We start from the raw sequence: 21,741 nt of genomic DNA on the forward strand, positions 1-21,741 counted from the left end.
ACCATACATAGCCTTTGTATTCAATATAGGGAAAATACATAATTTTTAAGTCTGGAAAAGTCTGCATTGAAATAAAATTCTCTTACTATGGAATTGCAAAAATTGCTGCCCAAGGACAATTTCTGTAATGTCATAGTAATTCAAATGCCAACTCTGATGATTTTCAAAGCAGTTTTCTTGATGACATTGGCTCTTACCAACTAAAACAAGCTTCAAGTCTCATTGTCCTCACCTGGTTACTCTAACTAGCCCATGCATACTTCTGCAGTCTTATCTCAACACAGCTCCTTTATCCTATTGGCAGGACCCTGAAAACAACAGATTTCTTTTGCCTTTGTGCCTTTAATCTGTATACGTCCTCGCTTTAAATATGTTGCCTTGAAGTCTTTCAGTGTCTTCCTCAAGCTAATTTCCTGCATCTTTTCCAGTTACTGTCCCTCTATTGATTGCTCCACTTCAGAACTATAGATACTTGCAGTTTGAATCAGAGGTTGATAAATAACTGCATATTGTTTCATGTGCATTAATGGGATTATAAGCCTCCTAGAGGAGAGTCTTACATTTTTTCCCTCATAGCACTTTGACGAAGCCATGGACAAACAATAATTGCATACTGTATGTTTCCTGGTTGTTAGGAGATAAAGTCATTTTGATATAACCTATTTTTTCTCCTTTAATAAAGGGATAGAATGGGATCTGCACTGATGATTGAAACAGCAAGAAACCCCACATGTCCCAAGGTAAGCTTAGAGTCTCTTAAATATAACACCTAGTTCCATCTGAAGGTGTGGTGAAAGCACTTGTCCTGAGGGCCCTTTTATTTGATTTTATTTTTTTATTTTTTGAGACGGAATTTCACTCTTATTGCCTGGCTGGAGTGCAATAGCGCAATCTTGGCTCACCGCAACCTCCGTCTCCCATGTTCAAGTGATTCTTCTGCCTCAGCCTCCCGAGTAGCTGGGATTACCGGCATGTGCCACCACACCTGGCTAATTTTTTTGTATTTTTAGTAGAGATGGGGTTTCTCCATGTTGGTCAGGCTGGTCTCAAACTCCCAACCTCAGGTAATCTGCCCACCTCGGCCTCCCGAAGTGCTGGGATTACAGGCATGAGCCACTGTGCCCGGCCCTGAGGGCCCTTTTATTAAGGTATTATAGATTAATTAATTCTTTATATATTGAGTCATTCTATGAAGAGATAGGATATGATCCTTATACCTTTTCTAAATCCAGTAAGACTATAACAGAAATGGAAGAACATGAAAGTCAGACTGAAAATAAGGAAGAATTATTTCATCATAATTTAAAAAATCAAATTTAGTGATTTAAGGAACATTATGACATTTCTTACCCTAGATTTTTAAAGAGAAATTTTATATGCCTCTTAGATACATATAATACAATCATGCATCACTTAATGGGAATACATTCTCAGAAGTGTGTCATTAGGTGATTTTGTCATTGTGCAAGTATTATAGAGTATACCTAGACATGCTTAGATGGTATAGCCCATTACACATGTAGACTACATGGTGTAGCCTATAGCTCCTAGGCTATAAACCTGTACAGCAGGTGACTATACTGAATACTGTAGGCAATTGTGGCACAATGGTAAGAATACTTACGTATCTACAGATATACAAATATCTAAATAAAAAATATCTATAGAAAAGATACAGTAAAAAATACAGCATAGAAGCCCCTTTATAGTCTTATGGGACCACTGTTGTATATGCGGTACATCATTGACCAAAACATTGATATGCAGTGCATGACTATATTAGATTATATTGTTATACAAATTGAATCCCCAGTAAAATTTTAATGTCACTTAGATGTGTCTCAGTGTGACTCTTCATTTATTTTTTTGTTTGAAACCCGATGATCTGAGTATTGCTTGAGTTCTGTTTAATTTACTTGTTTAAAGAATAGAATTTATGTGCCTAGAAATTTCATGCAGCTTGTATTTATTCTCAGATAACAAACTGTAACCGTGAAAAATCAAACAAGTGCAGCTCCTTCTATTGCTGTTTATGGCATACTCATACTTTGATTCATTCTGCAAGTATTAATTATGCACCCACTGCTAGGCACTTTGGATTCATTTGTGGGCAAATGCAGACATGGGGTTTATAGCTCTGTAGGGCAGCAAAGGTATTAATGAAATAATCACAAAGATGACATGTCATAGTTTCCCTGAAATACATAAGTGCTATGAAGCATAAAAGCAGTTTTCTGAAAGCATATTTTTAAAGGGACGTGAGGGACAGCTACTTTAAGGAAGTGAGATTTGAGATGTCAGTGTGAAGGCCATTGAGTAGGAGCATTCCTGGCAAAGGGAATGACCTGTGCAGGAAGAGTCATAGAGAATTCCACTAAATGATAGAGTTCTTGAAGACTAGTGCCTCAGAATCCGAGGGCCTCACGTGAGATGAGGCTGGAGCAGTAGGCCAATTAGATCAGACGCAGGGCCTCAGAGGCTGTGATGAAGAGATGACTTAGCTCTTTTGGAGAGGACACTAGGGTGCACTCTATGCCTCTTGCTTGTTCCCCTGTATCTCCAAGGCTCCTTGTTTGTTTGCTTGGTTTAAATCATGGAAGTTGTCAGTTTTGAATAAAATTTGTGGAGAACTTTAGCCATCTTAAGAAGTAAATAATCATGATAAATGGAGAGCCACTCATATGTTTTCTTAATCCAGCCATATTTATATTCCAATTATAGAAAGACTCTGGATTTTAGTGTATGGCCAATGCCTATCCATAGTGGCCTAGAGACACACTTGGATTACTCACAGGAATTTGGCATGTGACCTTTGTTTATTAAATACCAAAACAATTGGCAGGACTTGGCATAGCACACTAACTTTTGCCTCATCAATACCTGTCAGCCTCTTAAGTTTGTATTACAGATCATTAACAAAACAGCACATTTCATGTCAATTTAACCAACAATGATAAAATTTGAGACCTGAGATGGTTGACATTATAGTTTTTTAATAAACATTACCCAACTACCAGGTTTTAATAATTGTGACCTGAAAGCATTGATTGTGTAGTGTTACATTTCAGTTTTATTGAAGTCAGAATACTTTCATAGAGCACAGAAACAAAGACTAATTTGTAAGTGATATTATGAAAATAGTGTACTTATCCTGAAGCAGTTTTTTTTTGTTTGTTTTGAGACAGAGTCCCACTCTGTCACCCAGGCTGGAGTGCAGTGACGATCTCAGCTCACTACAACCTCCACCTCCTGGGCAAGCGATTCTGCTGCCTCAGTCTCCCGAGTAGCTGGAAGGCGCCGCCGTCATGTCCAGCTAATTTTGTCTTTTTAGTTGAGATGGGGTTTCACCATTTTGGGCAGGCTGCTCTTGAACTCCTTACCTAAAGTGATCCACCTTCCTCGGCCTCCCAAAGTGCTGGGATTACTGGTGTGAGCCACTGCACCCAGCCTTTAAGCAGTTTTTATTCATTACTACTGTTTTGTCAATTATTAAGTAAAAGTCTAGAAATCTTTGCCTTTTTGAATATTTTTTAAATCAAATTGAATGGTGGTCAAATAAATCTCTTATTATTAATTTCTCTTATAATAAATTTCTCAGAATTGCTTCAGCCTTTATATCTATTATCCCACAAAGAAATGCCTGTTTAAAAGATCTGATTCTCTTTTTTCAACATTATAGTTGTGTTACACATATTTATTTGATAGAGTTGTAGATTGTTCATTCATACTACTAAATAGTATTTAATTTTTACAGATCCCAAATATATTACTGTTAACGATGGAATTGTTCACCTTTTTATTTACTAGGTAGCTGCTGTAAGTACCATAGTAAATAGAGGGATAACACCCAAAGCTTTTGTGTTCAGAAACTATGGTCATTTTCCTGGAAACAACTCTCATTATTTGGGAGGCTGTCAGTATAAAATGTGGCAGGCCATTAGAGCCTCATCTGCTGCTCCAGGCTACTTTGCAGAATATGCATTGGGAAATGATCTTCATCAAGTAAGTTGACTTGTATGTCTTATCTTTTAAAATTTTACATGATTAAAAGAATCAGCACGTATTAAATGTCATTGATCTTCAGAAGGATCAACCTAGGAGACTTTCTTCTTTGTGTCTTCATATGTCAGAAGAGGAACAATTTAGGATATTTTTATTTGTTGTTTTTCTTAACAAGCCTCTGACATGCAAACACATTTTGGGAAAATTTTTGTGTGTTATATAGTGTGATTCGTAGCCCATTATGATAATTTTGATGGAAAAGTGAGAGTATGTATGATTAGCTTTCCAAACATGATAAAAATTAAAACCGATATACACTCCCTGAAAATGCAGAACCCAGTCTGTTTGACAGTTTGGGTGGGCATAGTTTGAAGAAAGGGATACAGTAAAATAATAATAAATACTCATTAAGTTAGCTGTGTGCCAGACACTTATTTAGTGCTGTGCATGCATTATCTCATTTAATCCTTGCTACTTATGAGGTAGAATTATTTCCATTTTACAAACAAGGAATTCGCACCTTAGGAAAAGTTAACTAACTGGACTAGCATCACAGCTGTTAAGTTACAGGGTTAGGATATTGTCTGTAATTATACTCTTTATTTGTAAAGTTGAATATTATTTCTGGAAATTCTTTTTATGTTATGTAAACTCATTTACACTTTTCGTCTGTCAAGTTTTTCCAACTCTTTATGGAAATCTTAATTCATAACTTACACTAAATGCTAATAAAGCTTTAGAGCTGATACTTTGAAAGCTTGTATTTTTATATATGCTTAATTTTTTATATTATGTCTCATTTAAAGGAGTAGAATGAGAGGAATCTTGATGTTTTTCTGTAGTCCCTAAAGTATGTCTACTCTCTTTATTTGGTCAGATATCTGTTGAGAAAAAAATCTTATACTGTTGACAGGGATATTCAGGTAGCATTCAAAAACTCATACATAGATCTATATAAACAACATGTCAACAATATAAACTTCAAAACTTTCAAATGGATCATGTAAATGTAAATGTCAATATTATAACTAAAACATTTTTATCAATTTTATCTCATTTTGATACAATAGCATATATATTTTTAAATGTTATGGTCAGCTATTCCCATTTTCTTTTTAATCTTTAAGTAATATAATATTTGTAGCTAAGAGATTAAAATAGGATTCCTTTGTCTTTGGAGTCAGTTCAAACCATTTCTTACTTTGCAGAATCAGTCATTGTTGAACTATGTAAGGCACTTCCCCTTCTTGCCTTTCTTCTCTTTCTTCCACCCCCTCAGGCAGAAAGTACTGGCTGCTGAGATTCTGATAGTGATTTCAGGACTTAATGGTCAAAATAAAATTTTTATTTTAATATGTGGCTTACTATTTTTAACAGCGATTTCCCCCTATTCATATGTACTGTGTCATAAATTGAGAAATAATTTAGACAGTGTATGTAAAATACAATAGGATTTCTAAGTTATAACCTTAATATAGTGCTACAAACTTTCAGTTATGCCAATTAGTGAAAGTCTCAAATACTAAATAATTACATTTGGGGATCATGTGTTTTCCACATTTCAAAAGAAGTTATCTCATTTGCTCTTTATTCTTTACCTAAGAGAAAGTAGTTCTAAAGTTTAACTCAGTACTGTTGAATATATATACCAAAGTAATTCAGCGGTTCCTTTTCCATTTCAGATAGATTAGTGATATTTCTGTTCATGCTTAGACATTTTTATATTGATGACCGTAATCCTTCAACTTATTTTGAGCCACAGATTAAAATAACTTCTTAAGGTTATTTGAATAAATAAATGTTATTTATAATTTACATAAATTTTTATGTAAAGCATATAGGCACGTGGGCAAAAAATGTACTTTCATATAAATAAATAAGCTTCAGAAACATTGGCACATTTAATTAATAAAAGTATTCAAATGGAATCTGGAGCCCAAGAAACCTACTTAAGGAAATATTTTTCTTACTGTATATTCTCTTCCAAGACTTGAAGAAGAAATGGGGTACTTTTCCCTTCAAATGACAACTCAGAAGATTGACAGGAATATTTTAAGGTGTGAATGATCTTGGTTGCTTAAACAAAGAAAATATTCAAGCGAAGTCCTAATTCTTTCTAACCATTCAGAAGTTTTGCTAAGTTTAAAGTATGGTACTTACTACAACCTTCTCATCCTAAATTCTTTTAATAATTATATTCAATTATTACCAGTCTTATTTTGAAAATCCCTTTTAGCTGTCACATCTGACATATGTTTTAATGTAGTTACTTTGTATCCATTGTAGTAGAAGTTAATTAATATTCTATTTGAGCAATTATTGAAAGTAGTGATATAATTAAGAGTTATGAGTAGGTGAATGGGGAGATTTCATTTGCCTTTGACTATAAGAAGAAGAGTATTACAAAATTTATAAGGTTCATTAGAAGTCCTAGAAAATTATAAAGTGAGAAGAATTCTTTGTGAGTAGCTCCCAATCTCTCCCCATCTGCCCAAGTAGTAGCATAATATGTACATGGAAGTACTACTTTTTACACAAAATTATTCCATCTCTCTTTCCATCTCCACCTTCAAAATTAAATTGTTCATTCCTGTCTTTGGAGAAAGAATCTAATAAATTAGTTTACACTAGAGGTTTTGATGACCAATTCTGATATACATATTATTCCTACCAGGCTTTATTTACATCATAAAAGTTTTTGTTCAGAGCTTAGGATACATGAACATAAATAAATTATGAAATTTTTGTTTAAACATTGCAGGTAAAGAGTGTTTTTAGCAGAAAGAACCTCGCTGACACCTGCTAAATTATGCCTATACCAAACCACAATTAATAATTTTCATTATAAATGGACAGAAATGTAGTGAGTGCTTACTCAGTGTCAGGCACTGTGCTAGCTGGGAAGAATATAAAGATTTTTAACCATAGTTGGCATATTGTTTGTGCTTCCTGGATCCTGCCCTCAAATAGTTCAGACAAAAGAATGTAAACCCAGTTATAGAATAAGGTGAAAATTTAACCATCAACATATGTACAGGATTAAGAAGTACTATAGAGGTGATTTATTCTGTCAGGGTCAGCTTAACAAAGAAGTTGTCATCTGACTTGATGTATAAAAATTGGGTCATTGATTAGGGATAGAAAATGGGATAAGGAAGGGAAAATGGGGAGTGATTCCTCAATGGTTACAGAGTATGGGTGATAAAAATGTTTTGGAAATAGATTGTAGTGTCAAGATACAGTGGCTTACACCTGTAATCCCAGCACTTTGGGAGGTCGAGGCTAGAGGATCGCTTGAGCTCAGGAGTTTAAGACCAGCCTGCTGCAACATAGTGAGACCCTGTCTCTACCAAAAAAAGAAAAAAATATTAACAGGATGTGGTAGTCCACACCTGTAGTCCCAGCTGCTCTGGAGGCTGAGGTGTGAGGATCACCTTAAGCCCAGGAGTTAAAGGTTACAGTGAATACCACTGCTATCCAGCCAGGACAACAGAGCAAGACCCTGCCTCAAAAAAAAGTAGATAGTGGTGATGTTCACAAAACATTATATAATTAATGCCACTTAATTGTACCCTTAAAAATCATTTAAATGACCAATTTTGTGTTATATTAATTTACCACAATAAAAAGCAAATTTTAAAAGAAACTAAGAAAAAAAGTCAGAATAAGATAATAAAAAGGCATATCGACGTTGTCCAACGCTTACTTTCTGGTACGTGTTCTGACTTTGGATTTGAAGTGATTAAATATACATTAAAAGCAATAAAATGTATTTGTAAATTTTAGGCTATTAAGCACATGTATAGTATACTGCAGTTCAAACACAATCTGTGTGTTCCTCTAAGAGATAATAAGTAAATTATTCAATCAAGTCATTTATCAAGTCGATTTTACTTTGGCAGTTAGCAGCATGCCTGGCACATGCCATCTATAAAAAAATAACTGTAAATATGAATACTTGAATGAATGGAAAGGCTACAGGAACTACCACAGACCCAACATTAGCCCAATGACGTATTGATAGAATAGGCATCTGAAAAGAGGAGGCTAACTATAAAACAGAGCTTAAGAGTTAGTGTGCCTCACCACTAGATTAGAGTGAGCCCAGAAACCTTAACTGCTGCACTGTTTTGATAAAACGTGAGTAAAGTTTAAGGAACAGAAATTTACTTTGAAAAATGGTTAGCGAAACTACAGGAAACCTGCCTGTAGGTTTTGATTTGGGATTGATTTTGCAGTTACCGTTTCTTGCTAAAATTTGTTTGCCTCTTCATCTTTTCCCTTTTTTGTCTTTTCTGATCATCCTTATATAGGCTTTTATATAATGAAAATGTGTTTCATCTAAAATACCTACTTGATTAGAAGTTACACAGGGTATAACAAGTATAGAATTTAAGATTTAAATGGTTTAGTAAAAAAATAATGTTTTCTGCCAAATTAGAATTTAAATGTTACCTCTATCACAGGATAGGTATCATTCTAATAATCTGTTAATTGAAAACAAAGGAAAAAGTTGAAAGGATTAAATTCAAATTTGTACATGAGAAAGCCTTTAGGAAATAGCTTAATTATTACCACCTACATTGAAGGAATCTAGATTTTTACAAAGTTCAGCAATACAAATATAAATACCTATCCAATTTATTACTTTCAACACATGTATAAAGATAGCTAAATTTAAAACTAGTTCTTTTCAACTGGTGAATGGATAAACTATGGTATATTCAAATAATGAAATATTACTCAGCAATAAAAAGGAGTGAATTACTGACATTCACAGAGACATAGATGAATCTCACAAGCATTCTGCTAAGTGAAAGAAACCAGTCCCAAAAAACTTATGCTATATGATTCCATTCATTTTGATAACAAAGTTCAATGTGTGACCTTGAAGAGTAGTTGGATGAATAGGTTTTTGGAGTAAATGTGGCAACAAACCACCCATGCTAAAATGGAGAATAGAGCAAGCAATAAAAAGATGTGGCAAACTGCTTTTCTGAACGTCAACTCAGCCCTGTGTATCCCAGTTATCTCAAGGGTATCACAAAGCTACACATTGGTGATAAATGGTGATAAATGACATTTGCCATAATAAAGGTCCATTAGCCTCAGGCTGGTTATTCTGTAACTAAAGAGCCAGTTAACTTTCTCTGGAAAGTGTTGTTAGTATTTAGGAACATTTCTATATATTGATAGCTGCCTCCTAATGTGAGCTTATTGATCCAACCAGAGTATTATTTGAGATACAGGTTTTTGAGAAAGTTGTTTTGTAATGCCATAAATGAAGACTTACCATAATCTATGGTTTGCAAAATACTGCCACTCCCCCTAAAATAACTGAGCATAAATTTGTGAAAAGATGAGGATTGTTCTTCACATTCCATGAGAAATTTTAGTAACAATAGTATACTTCATTAGTAGGGCAAAATCCTACATGATGTTTTTAATGGGACCTTCAAGCCAGAGCACTAATGGTGGGGTAGATGATTTTCCACAAAGAAAACTACTTGGGAGAATTGATTATATTCCTATATACAAGCAGAGAATAATTGGAAATCAAAATTATAACAAAAGCAGTATAGTTCACAGTAGATCCAAAAAATTAAGTACTTAGATATAAATCTAACAAAACATAGAGAATCTGTATGTTGAAAACAGAAGATGAAAGAAATAAAAGAAGACCTAAAGAAATGGAAAGGCATACCATGATTGAAAGATGCTACATGGTAAAGATGTGAGTTATTCCTGAAGTGATCTATAAATATAATGCAATGCCAATCAAAACTCTAGTAGGACTTTTCAAAAATTATACAGTCAGATTCTAAAATTTATATGGAAGGGCAGAGGAATGAGAATAGTTTAAACAATTTATTTATTTATTTATTTATTTAGAGACAGAGTCTCACTCTGGCACCCAGGCACAATCTCAGCTCACTGCAACCTCCACCTCCCAGGTTCAATTGATTCTGTTGCCTCAGCCTCCGGAGTAGCTGGGACTACAGATGCGCACCACCACCCCCAGCTGATTGTTTGTATTTTTAGTAGAGACAAGGTTTCACTATGTTGTCCAGGCTGGTCTTGAACTCCTGGGCTCAGGCAATCCGCCTGCCTCGGCTCCCCAGAGTACTAGGATTACAGGCATGAGCCACTGCACCTGGCCTAAACAATTTTAAAAGAATAAAAAGTTTCAAGGAATCACACTACTCAATTTAAAAACTTACTTTAGAGGTACAGTAGTCATGGCTACTGTATCAGTGTGGTATTTGCATAAAGATAGATATATAGATAAATGGAATTAAATAGAGAGTTCGGAAATAGATCATACATATATGGCCATTGGATCTTTGACAAAGATACAAAAGCAATTCAGTGGAGAAAGGATAGTCTTTTCAGCAAAAATTGTGTTGAAACAATTGGTCATCTTTCTCTCTCCCTCTCTTTTCCCCTAACCCCCCACCACACACACAAACACACCCCAGAAACCGTGACCTAAACCTCGCACATTATACAAAGATAATTCATAATGGATCACAGTTCTAAATGTAAAACAAAAACTGTGAAACTTTTAGAAGAAAAACTTGGTGACCTGGGTTAGGTGAAGACTTCTTACAATTATACTGAAATCATCATACATGAAATTAAAAAATTGAAATTGAAAGTTTGAGGCTGGTCTTGAACTCCTGGACTCGAGTGATTCTCCTGCCTCGGCCTCCCAAAGTGCTGAGATCACAGGCATGAACCACCATGCTCAGCGTATTTTTCTAGATTTTAAATACAATATAATGTTGATGATGTAATATATTTTCATATTGTTCTACAGTATATTTTATTATAGTTTGACCATAATTTTATCTACTTTTATGCTAGTACATTTTTATAGTGCTCTATCAGCATATTTTATTAACACCTTTGTTTCCTTTTGAATTCTTCAAAATAATCTTGATTATTGATAAATACTTAGAAATATAAAGTTTTGTCTATGTTGTTTACATTGTATCTGCGTTATAATGAATGTGATCCATTGAAATTGTATTGTTAATAGAATTTCAACTAACTTAGAATTATTTGGTTATATTTGACTTGTGAGAGAAGAACTAATTTTAATTTTTTGGTAGAACCACAGCTGTTAGGCTTTAAGTAGGACCTGTATTAACCACTAAATAAGATAATGTGTCTTTGAAAAGTAATTCAGTTCATTTCAATATTTTTTAGCAGAATATGCAAAGCAACTAAGAAGTTCAAAGAACTTTCATAATAGGAAAGGAAAACTTAATAAGAAGTTTCTTTATGAGGCCAATGAGTCTTCACATGAATTTTTTTGCAGCTGTAGTCTATAAATAAAGAAATGTACTTTTAAGGAACCTCTTAGTTTTAAATAATTTATTTAGCTTATTACAGCTTTTCCTGTGAGTCAGTTTTAAGAGTTTCTTTTTTTAACTTGTATTTTGCAGGATGGAGGTTTGCTTCTGAATAACCCTTCGGCTTTAGCTATGCATGAGTGTAAATGTCTTTGGCCAGATGTCCCGTTAGAGTGCATAGTATCCCTGGGCACCGGACGTTATGAGAGTGATGTGAGAAACACGGTAACACACACAAGCCTGAAAACCAAACTTTCTAATGTTATCAACAGTGCTACAGATACAGAAGGTTAGTCTTGTTTACTGTTTAAAATACTTCAACTTCTAGCATTCTAGCAGTTTTTTGGTGGCATATGTTGGTCCTAACTGCAAAGGCATATGATATGTCTGTATTGTGGGTTTAGGAAGGATATGGGAGCAAACATTTCGTTGTTTTCCTTTCTTGCTTGTTTCTTGTTAGGTGACTAGAACAGACACTGTTTTCCATTTGAAAGCTAGTGCTCCCTTTGCCCACTTACTGTTGGAGAAGTGCCTGAAGCTGGATAGCACAATATTTTGTTGGAGACTCTGAAGCCAGTTAAGAAAGGGAAAAGCAACAAAAGGAGTCAGATTGGTTCAAACATATACATGATAGCAAAGATTTAGAGTAAAGGGCATTCGATTATTTAATACTGTGAAGGCAAACTGGAATGAGAATATGCTCTGCTTTTACTCTTGCTGCCCCTATAGTTTAGTCTTCATACAGAGGCCAAAGTCATCCTTTTAAAATGCAAATTAGGCTGGGCACAATGGCTCACACCAGTAATCCCAGCACTTTGGGAGGCCGAGGCGGTTGGATTACTTGAAGTCAGGAGTTCGAGACCAGCCTGATCAATGTGGTAAAACCCCGTCTCTACTAAAAATACAAAAAATTAGCCAGGCATGGTGGTGTGCACCTGTAATCTCAGCTCCTTGGGAGACTGAGGCAAGAGAATCACTTGAGCCTTGGAGGCAGAGGTTGCAGTGAGCCAAGATCGCGCCACTGTACTCCAGCCTGGGCTACAAAGCAAGACTCCGTCTCAAAATAAAATAAAATAAAATAAAAAAATGTCTGTCTCCTTCTTAAAACCCTCTTTCAAGTACCTTCTCTGAAGTGTGTCCAACCACCCTTTAATTCTTGCTGGTCACCAAACTTGCTAAGCACTCTCCTACCTCAGGACCTCTGTAGTTGCTGTACTCTCTGTCTATAAGGCTATTTCCCCAGATAGGCACTTGACCCTTATTTCATTCAGGTCTCTGTTGAAATGTCAGAGGGACCTCAGAGAAACCTTTCCTGACTGCTTTTCCATCTTCCTTATCATCTCGCTCTAATTTCTTAGCCTGCTTCTTTTTCTCTTTCTCTTACAGCATTTATCTCATTATAATTATATATGATATATTTGATTGTTTACTTATCCTTCTGTCCCACTAGAATGCAAGGCAAGAATGTATCCAGTTTACTTTGACTTATCCAGTTTGCTATTGACTCCAGTGCCTGGCATATAGTAGGCATTCTGTGAGCGCATGTTGAATTTCTGGTTTTGGCCTTGAGGTGTTTGTGTGTGTGTGTATGTTTTTCTTAGAAACAGGATCTCACTTTGTTGCCCAGGCTGGAATGCAGTGACAGTCATAGCTCACTGCAGCCTCAAACTCCTGGGCTCAAACAGTCCTCCCGCCTTAGCCTCCTGAGTAGCTGGGACTACAGGTGCATACCACTGCACCCAGCTAATTTTTTAGACCTTTTTTTGTAGAGATGGGGTCTCCCTCTGTTGCCCAGACTGGTCTTGAGCTCCTGGCTTTAAGTGATCCTCCTGCCTTGGCCTTCCAAAGTGCTAGGATTACTAGCATGGGCCACCGGGCCTTGCCTTGAGGTTTAGCTTTCCTCATTTTACTATTTTGTTTTTAGTTATTGGGTGAAACGTTTTATTAAATTAAAAAAAAATATTAACACTTAACAGCTCCTTGTATTTGAACCTCATTCTTTTCATATCAGCATATTATTGGCCAAGTCATTAACATAAGTGAGAATCTTAAACTCCCCACTGAGGACTTTTATTCATTGAATGAAAACCCAAAAAAAGCTCATATGCTAGATTTTTCACTGTCTGAAATTTTGTTGCCAGATCAGTGAAATACTCTTTTTTTCCCAGCTTTATTGAGGTCAGACTGACATAAAAATTGTATATATTTAAGTTGTACAACAAATTGTTTTATTATAAGTATACCTTGTATAATGATTCCCATAATCCAGCTAATAACCTTATCTGTCACCTGACATAGTTACTATTTTGTGTGTGCCTGGTAAGAACACTTAAGATTTACTCCCCTAGCAAATTTCAAGTAAACAATACATAATACATTGTTATTAGCTATAGTTACCATGCTGTACGTCAGATCTCTAATAGGTAGTCATAACTGAAAATTTGTACCCTTTGACCAACATCTCCCCATTTCTCCCACTCCCCAGTGTCTGGCAACCACCATTCTCTCTTTTTTTTATTTCAACTATTTTAGATTCCACATAAAAGTGTTACCATGCACTACTCGTTTTCCTGTGTCTAGCTTAGTCCCCTTAGCAGAATATCTTCCAGGTTCATCCCTGTTGTCGCAAGTGGCAGGATTTCCTTCTTTTTTATGGCAGAATAGGATTCTTGTGTGTGTATATACTGTCATTTCTTTATCCATTCATCCATGGACACAGATTGTTTTCATATCTTGGTTATTATGAATAATGCAGTGAACATGGGTGTGCAGCTATTCCTTCAAGATAACGATTTCATTTCCTTCAGATATATACCTGGAGTGGGATTACTGGATCATATGGTAGTTCTCTTTTTAATTTTTTGAGGAACCTCCATACTGTTTTCCATAGTGGCTGTAGCAATTTACATTCCCATAAACAGTTTACAAGGGTTTCCTTTTCCCCACGTCCTTGCCAACACCTATTATCTCTTGTCTTTTTGATAACAGCCAACCTAACAGGTGTAAGGTGCGATCTCATTGTGGTTTTTGATTCACATTTCCCTGATGGCTCAATAAAATATCCTTACCATAAGCCATTTGCTGAGACAAGTGACTTTAGTCGGGCAGTCTCATAAGAGTTAAGTCTGTACTTTTTGCAGACCATGTAATGGGCTTATTTAGAATTTTCAAGAAACATGAAATGTTGCCTCAGTGTACCTGCACTCTAGTTAGAGACAAATGAGTAAAAATTTAATAAACTCAGTTAACTTTGAAAAAGATATAACAAGAATTATATTGAAACATGTACTTACTGATACTAAATTGCTCTTGGCCTACAAAAACAACAATTTCATAGGGTTTAATATGTGGTGAATTGCTAAATAAATGGTAAATGATTGTAAGTGATTAAGACTATGAATTAAGAAGAGGAATGAAAAAACTTGATTGGTGTAGACAGCTTATAAGATGTAAAGTAGACTTGATGTGGGTCTTAACGGATATATAGGATTTGGACATTTTAAAAGAGAGTGAAGACTTCCTCTTCTGGACATCATATAATATTAGGGACCAGATATTTCCTCTCACCTTAAACAACTAGAAAAGTAGACAGGACAATGGTTTTCAGACATTAGATAACAGGTAACATAAGACAGTGATCTCTGAAAGGAGAATGAATGAGGTCATCACTGTTAATGTCCAGTTTGCTGCCTGAAAAGAGTTTCTATACTAGAGCATAGGGAGGGGGCACCAGAAAAGTAGGGCAGTCTCTTAGAGTTGGAGAAACAAAGTTTGTAGTTCAAGGAGGTCAAGGAAAGTAAAATTTGTGGGCTATGTGCAAGATCTGAACAGTGAAAACTACCAAACATTACTGAGATAAATTAAAGACCTAAATAAATAAATAGATATACTGTGTTTGTGAATTGGAAATCTCAGTATTGTTAAGGTATCACATCACAAATTGATCTATAGATTCAATACAATTCCTGTCAAAATCCAAGCAGGCTTTTGAGGGATAGAGATTAACAAGCTGATTGTAAAATGTATATGGATATGCAAAGGACCCAGGATAGTGGTCTCCAACCTCTTTGGTCCCAAGGACTGGTTTCGTGGAAGATAGCTTTTCCACGGATCGGGGTGGGGAGGGGAGGGATGGTTTTGGGATAATTCAAGCACATTACATTTATTATATGCTTTATTTCTAGTATTACATTGTAATATATAATGAGATAAGTATACAGCTCACCATAATGTAGAATTGGGAGCCCCGAGCTTGTTTTCCTGCAACCAGATGGTCTCATCTAGGGGTGATGGGAGACAGTGGCAGATCATCAGGCATTAGATTCACATAAGGAGCACACAACCTAGATCCCTTGCATACTCAGTTCACAATAGGGTTTGCACTCCTATGAGAATCTCATGCCACCACTGATCTGACAGGAGGTGGAGCTGAGGCTGTAATGCAAGCGATGGGGAGTGACTGTAAATACAGATGAAGCTTTGCTTACTGGCCCTGCCACTCACCCCCTGCTGTGCAGCCCAGGGGTTGGGGACCCCTGACCTAGAATATCTGACACAATTTTGGAAAAAAGAAAAAGTTGGAGGACTTACATCTGCTGATTTAAAGACTGTAAAACTACATTAAGCAAGGAACTGTGGTGTTTGAATATAGACATATAAATCAATGGTATGTAATAGTCCAGAAATTGATTTATACATGTAAACTCAAAAGACTTTTTACAGAGGTGTTAAGGTAACTCAGTGGGAAAGGACAGACTTTTCAACAAATGGTCCAGGATGATTAGATACTTATATCCACAGCGTTGACCTTTATCCCTTTGCACCACACACAGAAGTAACTTGGAATGCATCACAGTCATTCATGGCTACTATGCAGAAATACAATTGATTTTTTTCTATTGACCTTATATAACTTCAAACTTGCTGAACTCACCTATTCTAGTAGCTTTTTATAGCTTTCTTAAAATTGTCAACATAGGCAACCAGGTTATCTGTAGAGTTTTACTTCTTCCTTTTTAATCTACATGCCCTTCATTTCCTTTTAATGCCTTACGGCACTGAAAAGGACCCTCCAGTACAATGCTGACTGGAAGTTGTGAGCCTAGACATCTTACCCTGTTCCTGATCTTAGATGGAAACCTGAATCTAAGAGCTGAAACTATAAAACTTATAGAAGAATATGCTGGAGAAAACCTTAATGACCTTGGGTAGGTAAGATTTTTTAGATAGGACATAGAAAATATGAACCAGAGAGGAAAGAAAGAGATAAATTAGACTTTGAATTGTAAATTCTGCTCTTTAAAAGATACTTTTTATGAAATGAAAAGGCAAGTCATACACTAAGAGAAAATATTGGTAAAACATGTATCTGACCCATCATGAGGTATAAATTTATAATCAGATTCAAAATATATAGAGAATTCTCATATACGTGTATATATGTATATATACGTGTGTATATATAAAAAATATAGGCCGGGTATGGTGGTTCACACCTGTAATCCCAGCACTTTGGGTGGATCAGTTGAGCCCAGAAGTTTGAGAGCAGCCTGGTCAATATAGTGAGATCCCATCTCTACAGAAAAATAAAAAACTATCTGGGCATGGTGGCACACACCTGTAGTCCCAGCTACTTGGGAGGCCAAGGCAGGAGGATCACTTGAGCCCAGGAGGTGGAGGTTGCAGTGAGCCATGATTGCACCACTGTCATATATATAGGACACAGTGATCTCAGTGAAAAAATGGGCAAAAGATTTGAACAGACACTTCATTGAAGAAGATATACAAATGACTAACAAGTACATGAAAACCTTCTCAACATAATTAGTCATTATGGAAATGAAAATTAAACCACAAGATAACACTACCTCTGCAATGCAAAACTTAAGACTTGACATACTAACTTTGGGCAAAGATGTAGAGCAGTGAGAACTCTAATATATTAGCGGTTGGAATAGAAAAATGGAAGACAGTGTGGCAGGTTTTTTTTTTTTTTTTTTTTTTTTAATAAGCATACCCTTTACCATATGAACCAGCAATTTTATTCCTGAGTTTTTGCCCAAGGGAAATGCAATCATGTGCACATGAAGACTTATGTGTAAATGTTTATAATAGGGTTATTTCTAGTAGCTAAAAACTGAAGAGAGCCAGACCAGAACTGCAGAGAACAAATTGTGTTGTATCTATACAATGGAACACCATTTAGCAATGAAAAGAAAGGAACTACTGATTTATGCTACAACATGGATGAATCTCAGAAGTATTTTGCCATGTAAAAGAAGGTAGATACTTGTGATTCTGTTTGTATGAAATTCTAGAAAAGGGAAAGCTGGCACCAATTATAAAGAGGCTTAAAGGAAATTTTACAGTGATGGAAATGGCTGTGTCATGATTATTGTGCTTACACAAGTGTATACATTTGTCAAAACTTGTCAAACTGTACAGTTAAAATTGGTGAATTGCACTGGATGTAAATGATATGTCAATGAAGATGATCCCAAAAAATTAAAAACAACAAAAAAAGGAAGATTGGAAAGGGCATTTCAGCAGTGGTGAACGGTATGACCAAAAAGCATAGAGAGAATAGAACAAGTAAACTAATTTCACAGAATAATGTGTTTTGGAAGATGAATTTTATCTTGTAGTTTTACCCATTACTATGGATTACTTCTACTGTTAGTTTGAATAATGAAATTAGTGAATCTTTGTAATGTGCCTAAAAAGAAGATAATTTTAAATAAAGATAAGTTAACAGTTCATTGCTCACTTCATCCCCTCTTTTCTTCTCCCCCTATCCTTTTCTTTTTTGCTTTAACAGAAGTCCATATAATGCTTGATGGCCTGTTACCTCCTGACACCTATTTTAGATTCAATCCTGTAATGTGTGAAAACATACCTCTAGATGAAAGTCGAAATGAAAAGCTGGATCAGCTGCAGTTGGAAGGGTTGAAATACATAGAGAGAAATGAACAAAAAATGAAAAAAGTTGCAAAAATATTAAGTCAAGAAAAAACAACTCTGCAGAAAATTAATGATTGGATAAAATTAAAAACTGATATGTATGAAGGCCTTCCATTCTTTTCAAAATTGTGATGAGTATATGCATATGGTCTCATAAATGAAGCCCTGTTCAGAAGATCCACCACATTCAGTAAGGAATTGTGGGATTCGACATGAGTTAACTTTGAAATACTTATGAATTCTGGAGAATCCTGAAAAAGATGGTGCTTCGACCAGCTTGCACAGTACAGAGAATATTCTTGATTACAGAATTCATATGGGAACTAGACTTTTAAGATGTTAATAATTAACTAAGCTTTTGTAACCTTACTGTGCTAGTTGGTTTTAGTAGATGTTGGTGTTATATTGTTTGATGTTTGAAAATTTATTAATATATGTGCCGAACAAGAAACTGAAAGCTATATTGTACTTTGTGTTTTTACTTTAGTCCTCATAATCATGTTAAATTTATGTGATCATTGATTTTATTTCATATGGAAAAGCTAATTTCTTCTTAAATTTACGTTACCTAATCTCACTAGCTATGTTCTCCAATCCACACTGCCTTTATTGTAATATCGTCTAAATAGATGCAGAAAATGGAATTTTCTCTATTAAAGTATTTTACATTTGAAATATGAAAGAACCAGATACAGTTTTCTATTCAAATATGTTTATTTTAACATTGGTTAAAAAAGGTGAAGTTCCAGTCAACCACTTTTTAATCCCTAAAATTTCAAGATAATGCTGTATTAACTTTTCCAGATCTAACACTAGCTTATTCTTCCCTGTTATAAAATGGTTTGAACTTACTGAGAAAATATTCCTATCATTAACAAAAATAAACTATTTAAATAATCTGTTAAAAGGCTAATGTCATTTTAAAATTAATTTTTGTTCATAATGTAGCTCCCCTTTAGCCTTTGAATACACCTGGCAGCAGTATGCTTAAAAATTACAAGTTAGGGCATGGCATGGTAGCTCACACCTGTAATCCCAGCACTTTGGGAGGCCGAGGCAGGCAGATCACCTGACGTCAGGAGTCCAAGACCAGCCTGGCCAACACGGTGAAACCCCGTCTCTAATAAAAATACAAATATTAGCCAGACATGGTGGCGCACGACTATAGTCCCAGCTACTCGGGAGACTAAGGCAGGAGAATGGCTTGAACCTGAGAGACGGAGGTTGCAGTGAGCCGAGATAGTGCCAGTGCACTCCAGCCTGGGCAACAGAGCAAGACTCTGTCTCAAAAAAAAAAAAAGAAGTTACCTTTCTTTTAACTCCTTTGAACTGTCTGGATTTCACAGAAGTTGACAAGATGCACTTACATGGAACATTGTTTATGCCAAACAAATTCATCTTTGTTGTATCTGTCACATAAATCCTTACATGGAATATTTAGATTTCTCAAGAAAAATGAAACAAAGGTAAGTGCCGCTTGTTTTAGACATATAAACTAAAGCTAGACCCGGTTGCCCAGATAGTCATACTGCGTCTTTGCAATGTCAGTTCACAGAGGCTGTGAGATGTGTTTCAAGGAGTGGAGTTGAGAGTCTGGATGCTAATCCTGTTTTTGCTGCAAGAACCCTTCTGTTTGTGACCTCGAGGAAGACAAATGTCTGTAGACTTTGCGTATCCCATTTGTAAAATGAGGAAAGCTAGCTGTAAAATTTTCTAACATCTGAGTTATATCAACTTTAGATATAGTACAAAATAGGAAACTACCAATGATTTCTAAAGATAATATAAAATAGTCCTTTCAGACCACAAATATTACATAATAACATGCAGCTAAGAACTTGTAAATGCAAGAAAAATACAAATAATTGGAAATCAGAATATTTCTGGGAATTCTTCGTAATAAAGCAAATTTCAAGCACGATAAAGTAATATTTATGCATATTTACATGTTTGCACCTCATCATGAGGTCAGTCTAGTCTTAAACTGATATAGTTCATCTGTCTTAAAGCTGAAGTTAACTATTTCCCTTATTTGTGCTTGACTTATTTCTTTCTTAAATAATGCATTACACAAGTGAACTCTGGCCATGGCTTCTTTTTTTTTTTTTTTTTTCTTTTTTTTAAGTTTCCCATGTATACAACTCAGTCCTTTTTGTACTGACACCTAATATAAGCCATGTAGCATGGCACCTACATATGCGCCGTGCCATCCCTATTTCTTTAGCTCTTTTCACTCTCGAACAAAAGGCAAACCCAGATGTGTGGTGCACCAGTTTCAGCCGTTCTTGTCCTCATTTGTATTTGAAACTGGTTATCTGAAGAACTGTAATTCACCTGAGATAACCCTCATTTTATAACAAGGCCAGTGCTTGCTTTATCCAAAGGAACCCAAAAAGTAAATTCTGCAAATAATACAGAACAGCAATAGGAAGAGATGTGAAAAAGAATTTTCAGTCTTACACAGGTAAAATATTTGCCCTTTTCAAAAAGGCAAAGAGGAAGAATGGTCTATTTTATAAATATAAAAAATTCCTCAACTCATGTCTTCAAAATATAGAATAAAAATTGTTTTAATGCTCAGGTTTTCCTGAGTGTCTCAGAAGTCTTATTTCTATAGTAAATGGTGTACTGGTAATATTTCAGTTCCATTCTTGTTGCAGATACTATTCTTTATTAAAAATAGTACTTCACAGCCAGGGACAGTGGCTCAACCTGTAATCCCAGCACTTTTGGAGGCACAGGCAGGCGGATCACTTGAGGTCAGAAGTTCGAGACCAGCCTGACCAAGATGGTGAAATCTCTACTAAAAATACAAAAATTAGGCCGGGCACGGTGGCTCACGCCTGTAATCCCAGCACTTTTGGAGGCACAGGCAGGCGGATCACTTGAGGTCAGGAGTTTGAGACCAGCCTGGCCAACATGGTGAAACCCCGTCTCTACTAAAAATACAAAAATTAGCTGGGCGTGGTGTCAGGCTGCTGTAATCCCAGCTACTCAGGAGGCTGAGGCAGGAGAATCGCTTGAACCTGGGAGGCAGAGATTGCAGTGAGCCGAGATCACGCTATTGCACTGCAGCCTGGGCAAAAAGAGTGAAACTGTCTCCAAAAAAAAAAAAAAAAAAAAAAAAAATAGGCATGCTGCTGTAATCCCAGCTACTCGGGAGACTGATGCAGGATAATTGCTTGAACCCGGGAGGCGGAGGTTGCAGTGATCCGAGATCGCACCACGCACCACTGCACTCCAGCCTGGGCGACAGAGTGGGACACAGTCTCAAAAAAAAAAAAAAAAAACTTCAGATACAGTTGTCCCTAGAGGCATTTGGGCTAGATGGGATTTCCCCTAGAGGGTGGAGAGAGCCGGGCCTGGGTTATAATTACACTATGCACTACTTCCTCCTAAGCCACAAGTTGTTTTTTTTTTT

General features: G+C 35.9%; 1 protein-coding gene across 7 annotated transcripts in view; it reads left to right on the forward strand.

Annotated features, from left to right (window-relative positions):
• Positions 1 to 19,223, forward strand: part of PNPLA8 (patatin-like phospholipase domain containing 8) — a 52,314-nt gene extending 33,091 nt beyond the window's left edge. For 4 of the 7 annotated variants that reach the window (XM_011986359.1, XM_011986354.1, XM_011986355.1 and 1 more), the window contains 4 exons: positions 683 to 740; positions 3,808 to 4,002; positions 11,454 to 11,649; positions 18,178 to 19,213. In XM_011986359.1, the coding sequence (XP_011841749.1) occupies positions 683 to 740; positions 3,808 to 4,002; positions 11,454 to 11,649; positions 18,178 to 18,452 (724 nt within the window). In that variant the 3' untranslated portion in view covers positions 18,453 to 19,213. Of the gene's footprint in view, positions 1 to 682; positions 741 to 3,807; positions 4,003 to 11,453; positions 11,650 to 18,177 lie in introns of all 7 variants that reach the window. The other 3 variants (XM_011986356.1, XM_011986358.1, XM_011986357.1) reach the window with 2 other exon arrangements.
• Positions 19,224 to 21,741: the final 2,518 nt, after the last annotated feature.

Source organism: Mandrillus leucophaeus, unplaced genomic scaffold (genome assembly GCF_000951045.1).
Source record: "Mandrillus leucophaeus isolate KB7577 unplaced genomic scaffold, Mleu.le_1.0 Scaffold298, whole genome shotgun sequence".
Taxonomy (NCBI): domain Eukaryota; kingdom Metazoa; phylum Chordata; class Mammalia; order Primates; family Cercopithecidae; genus Mandrillus; species Mandrillus leucophaeus.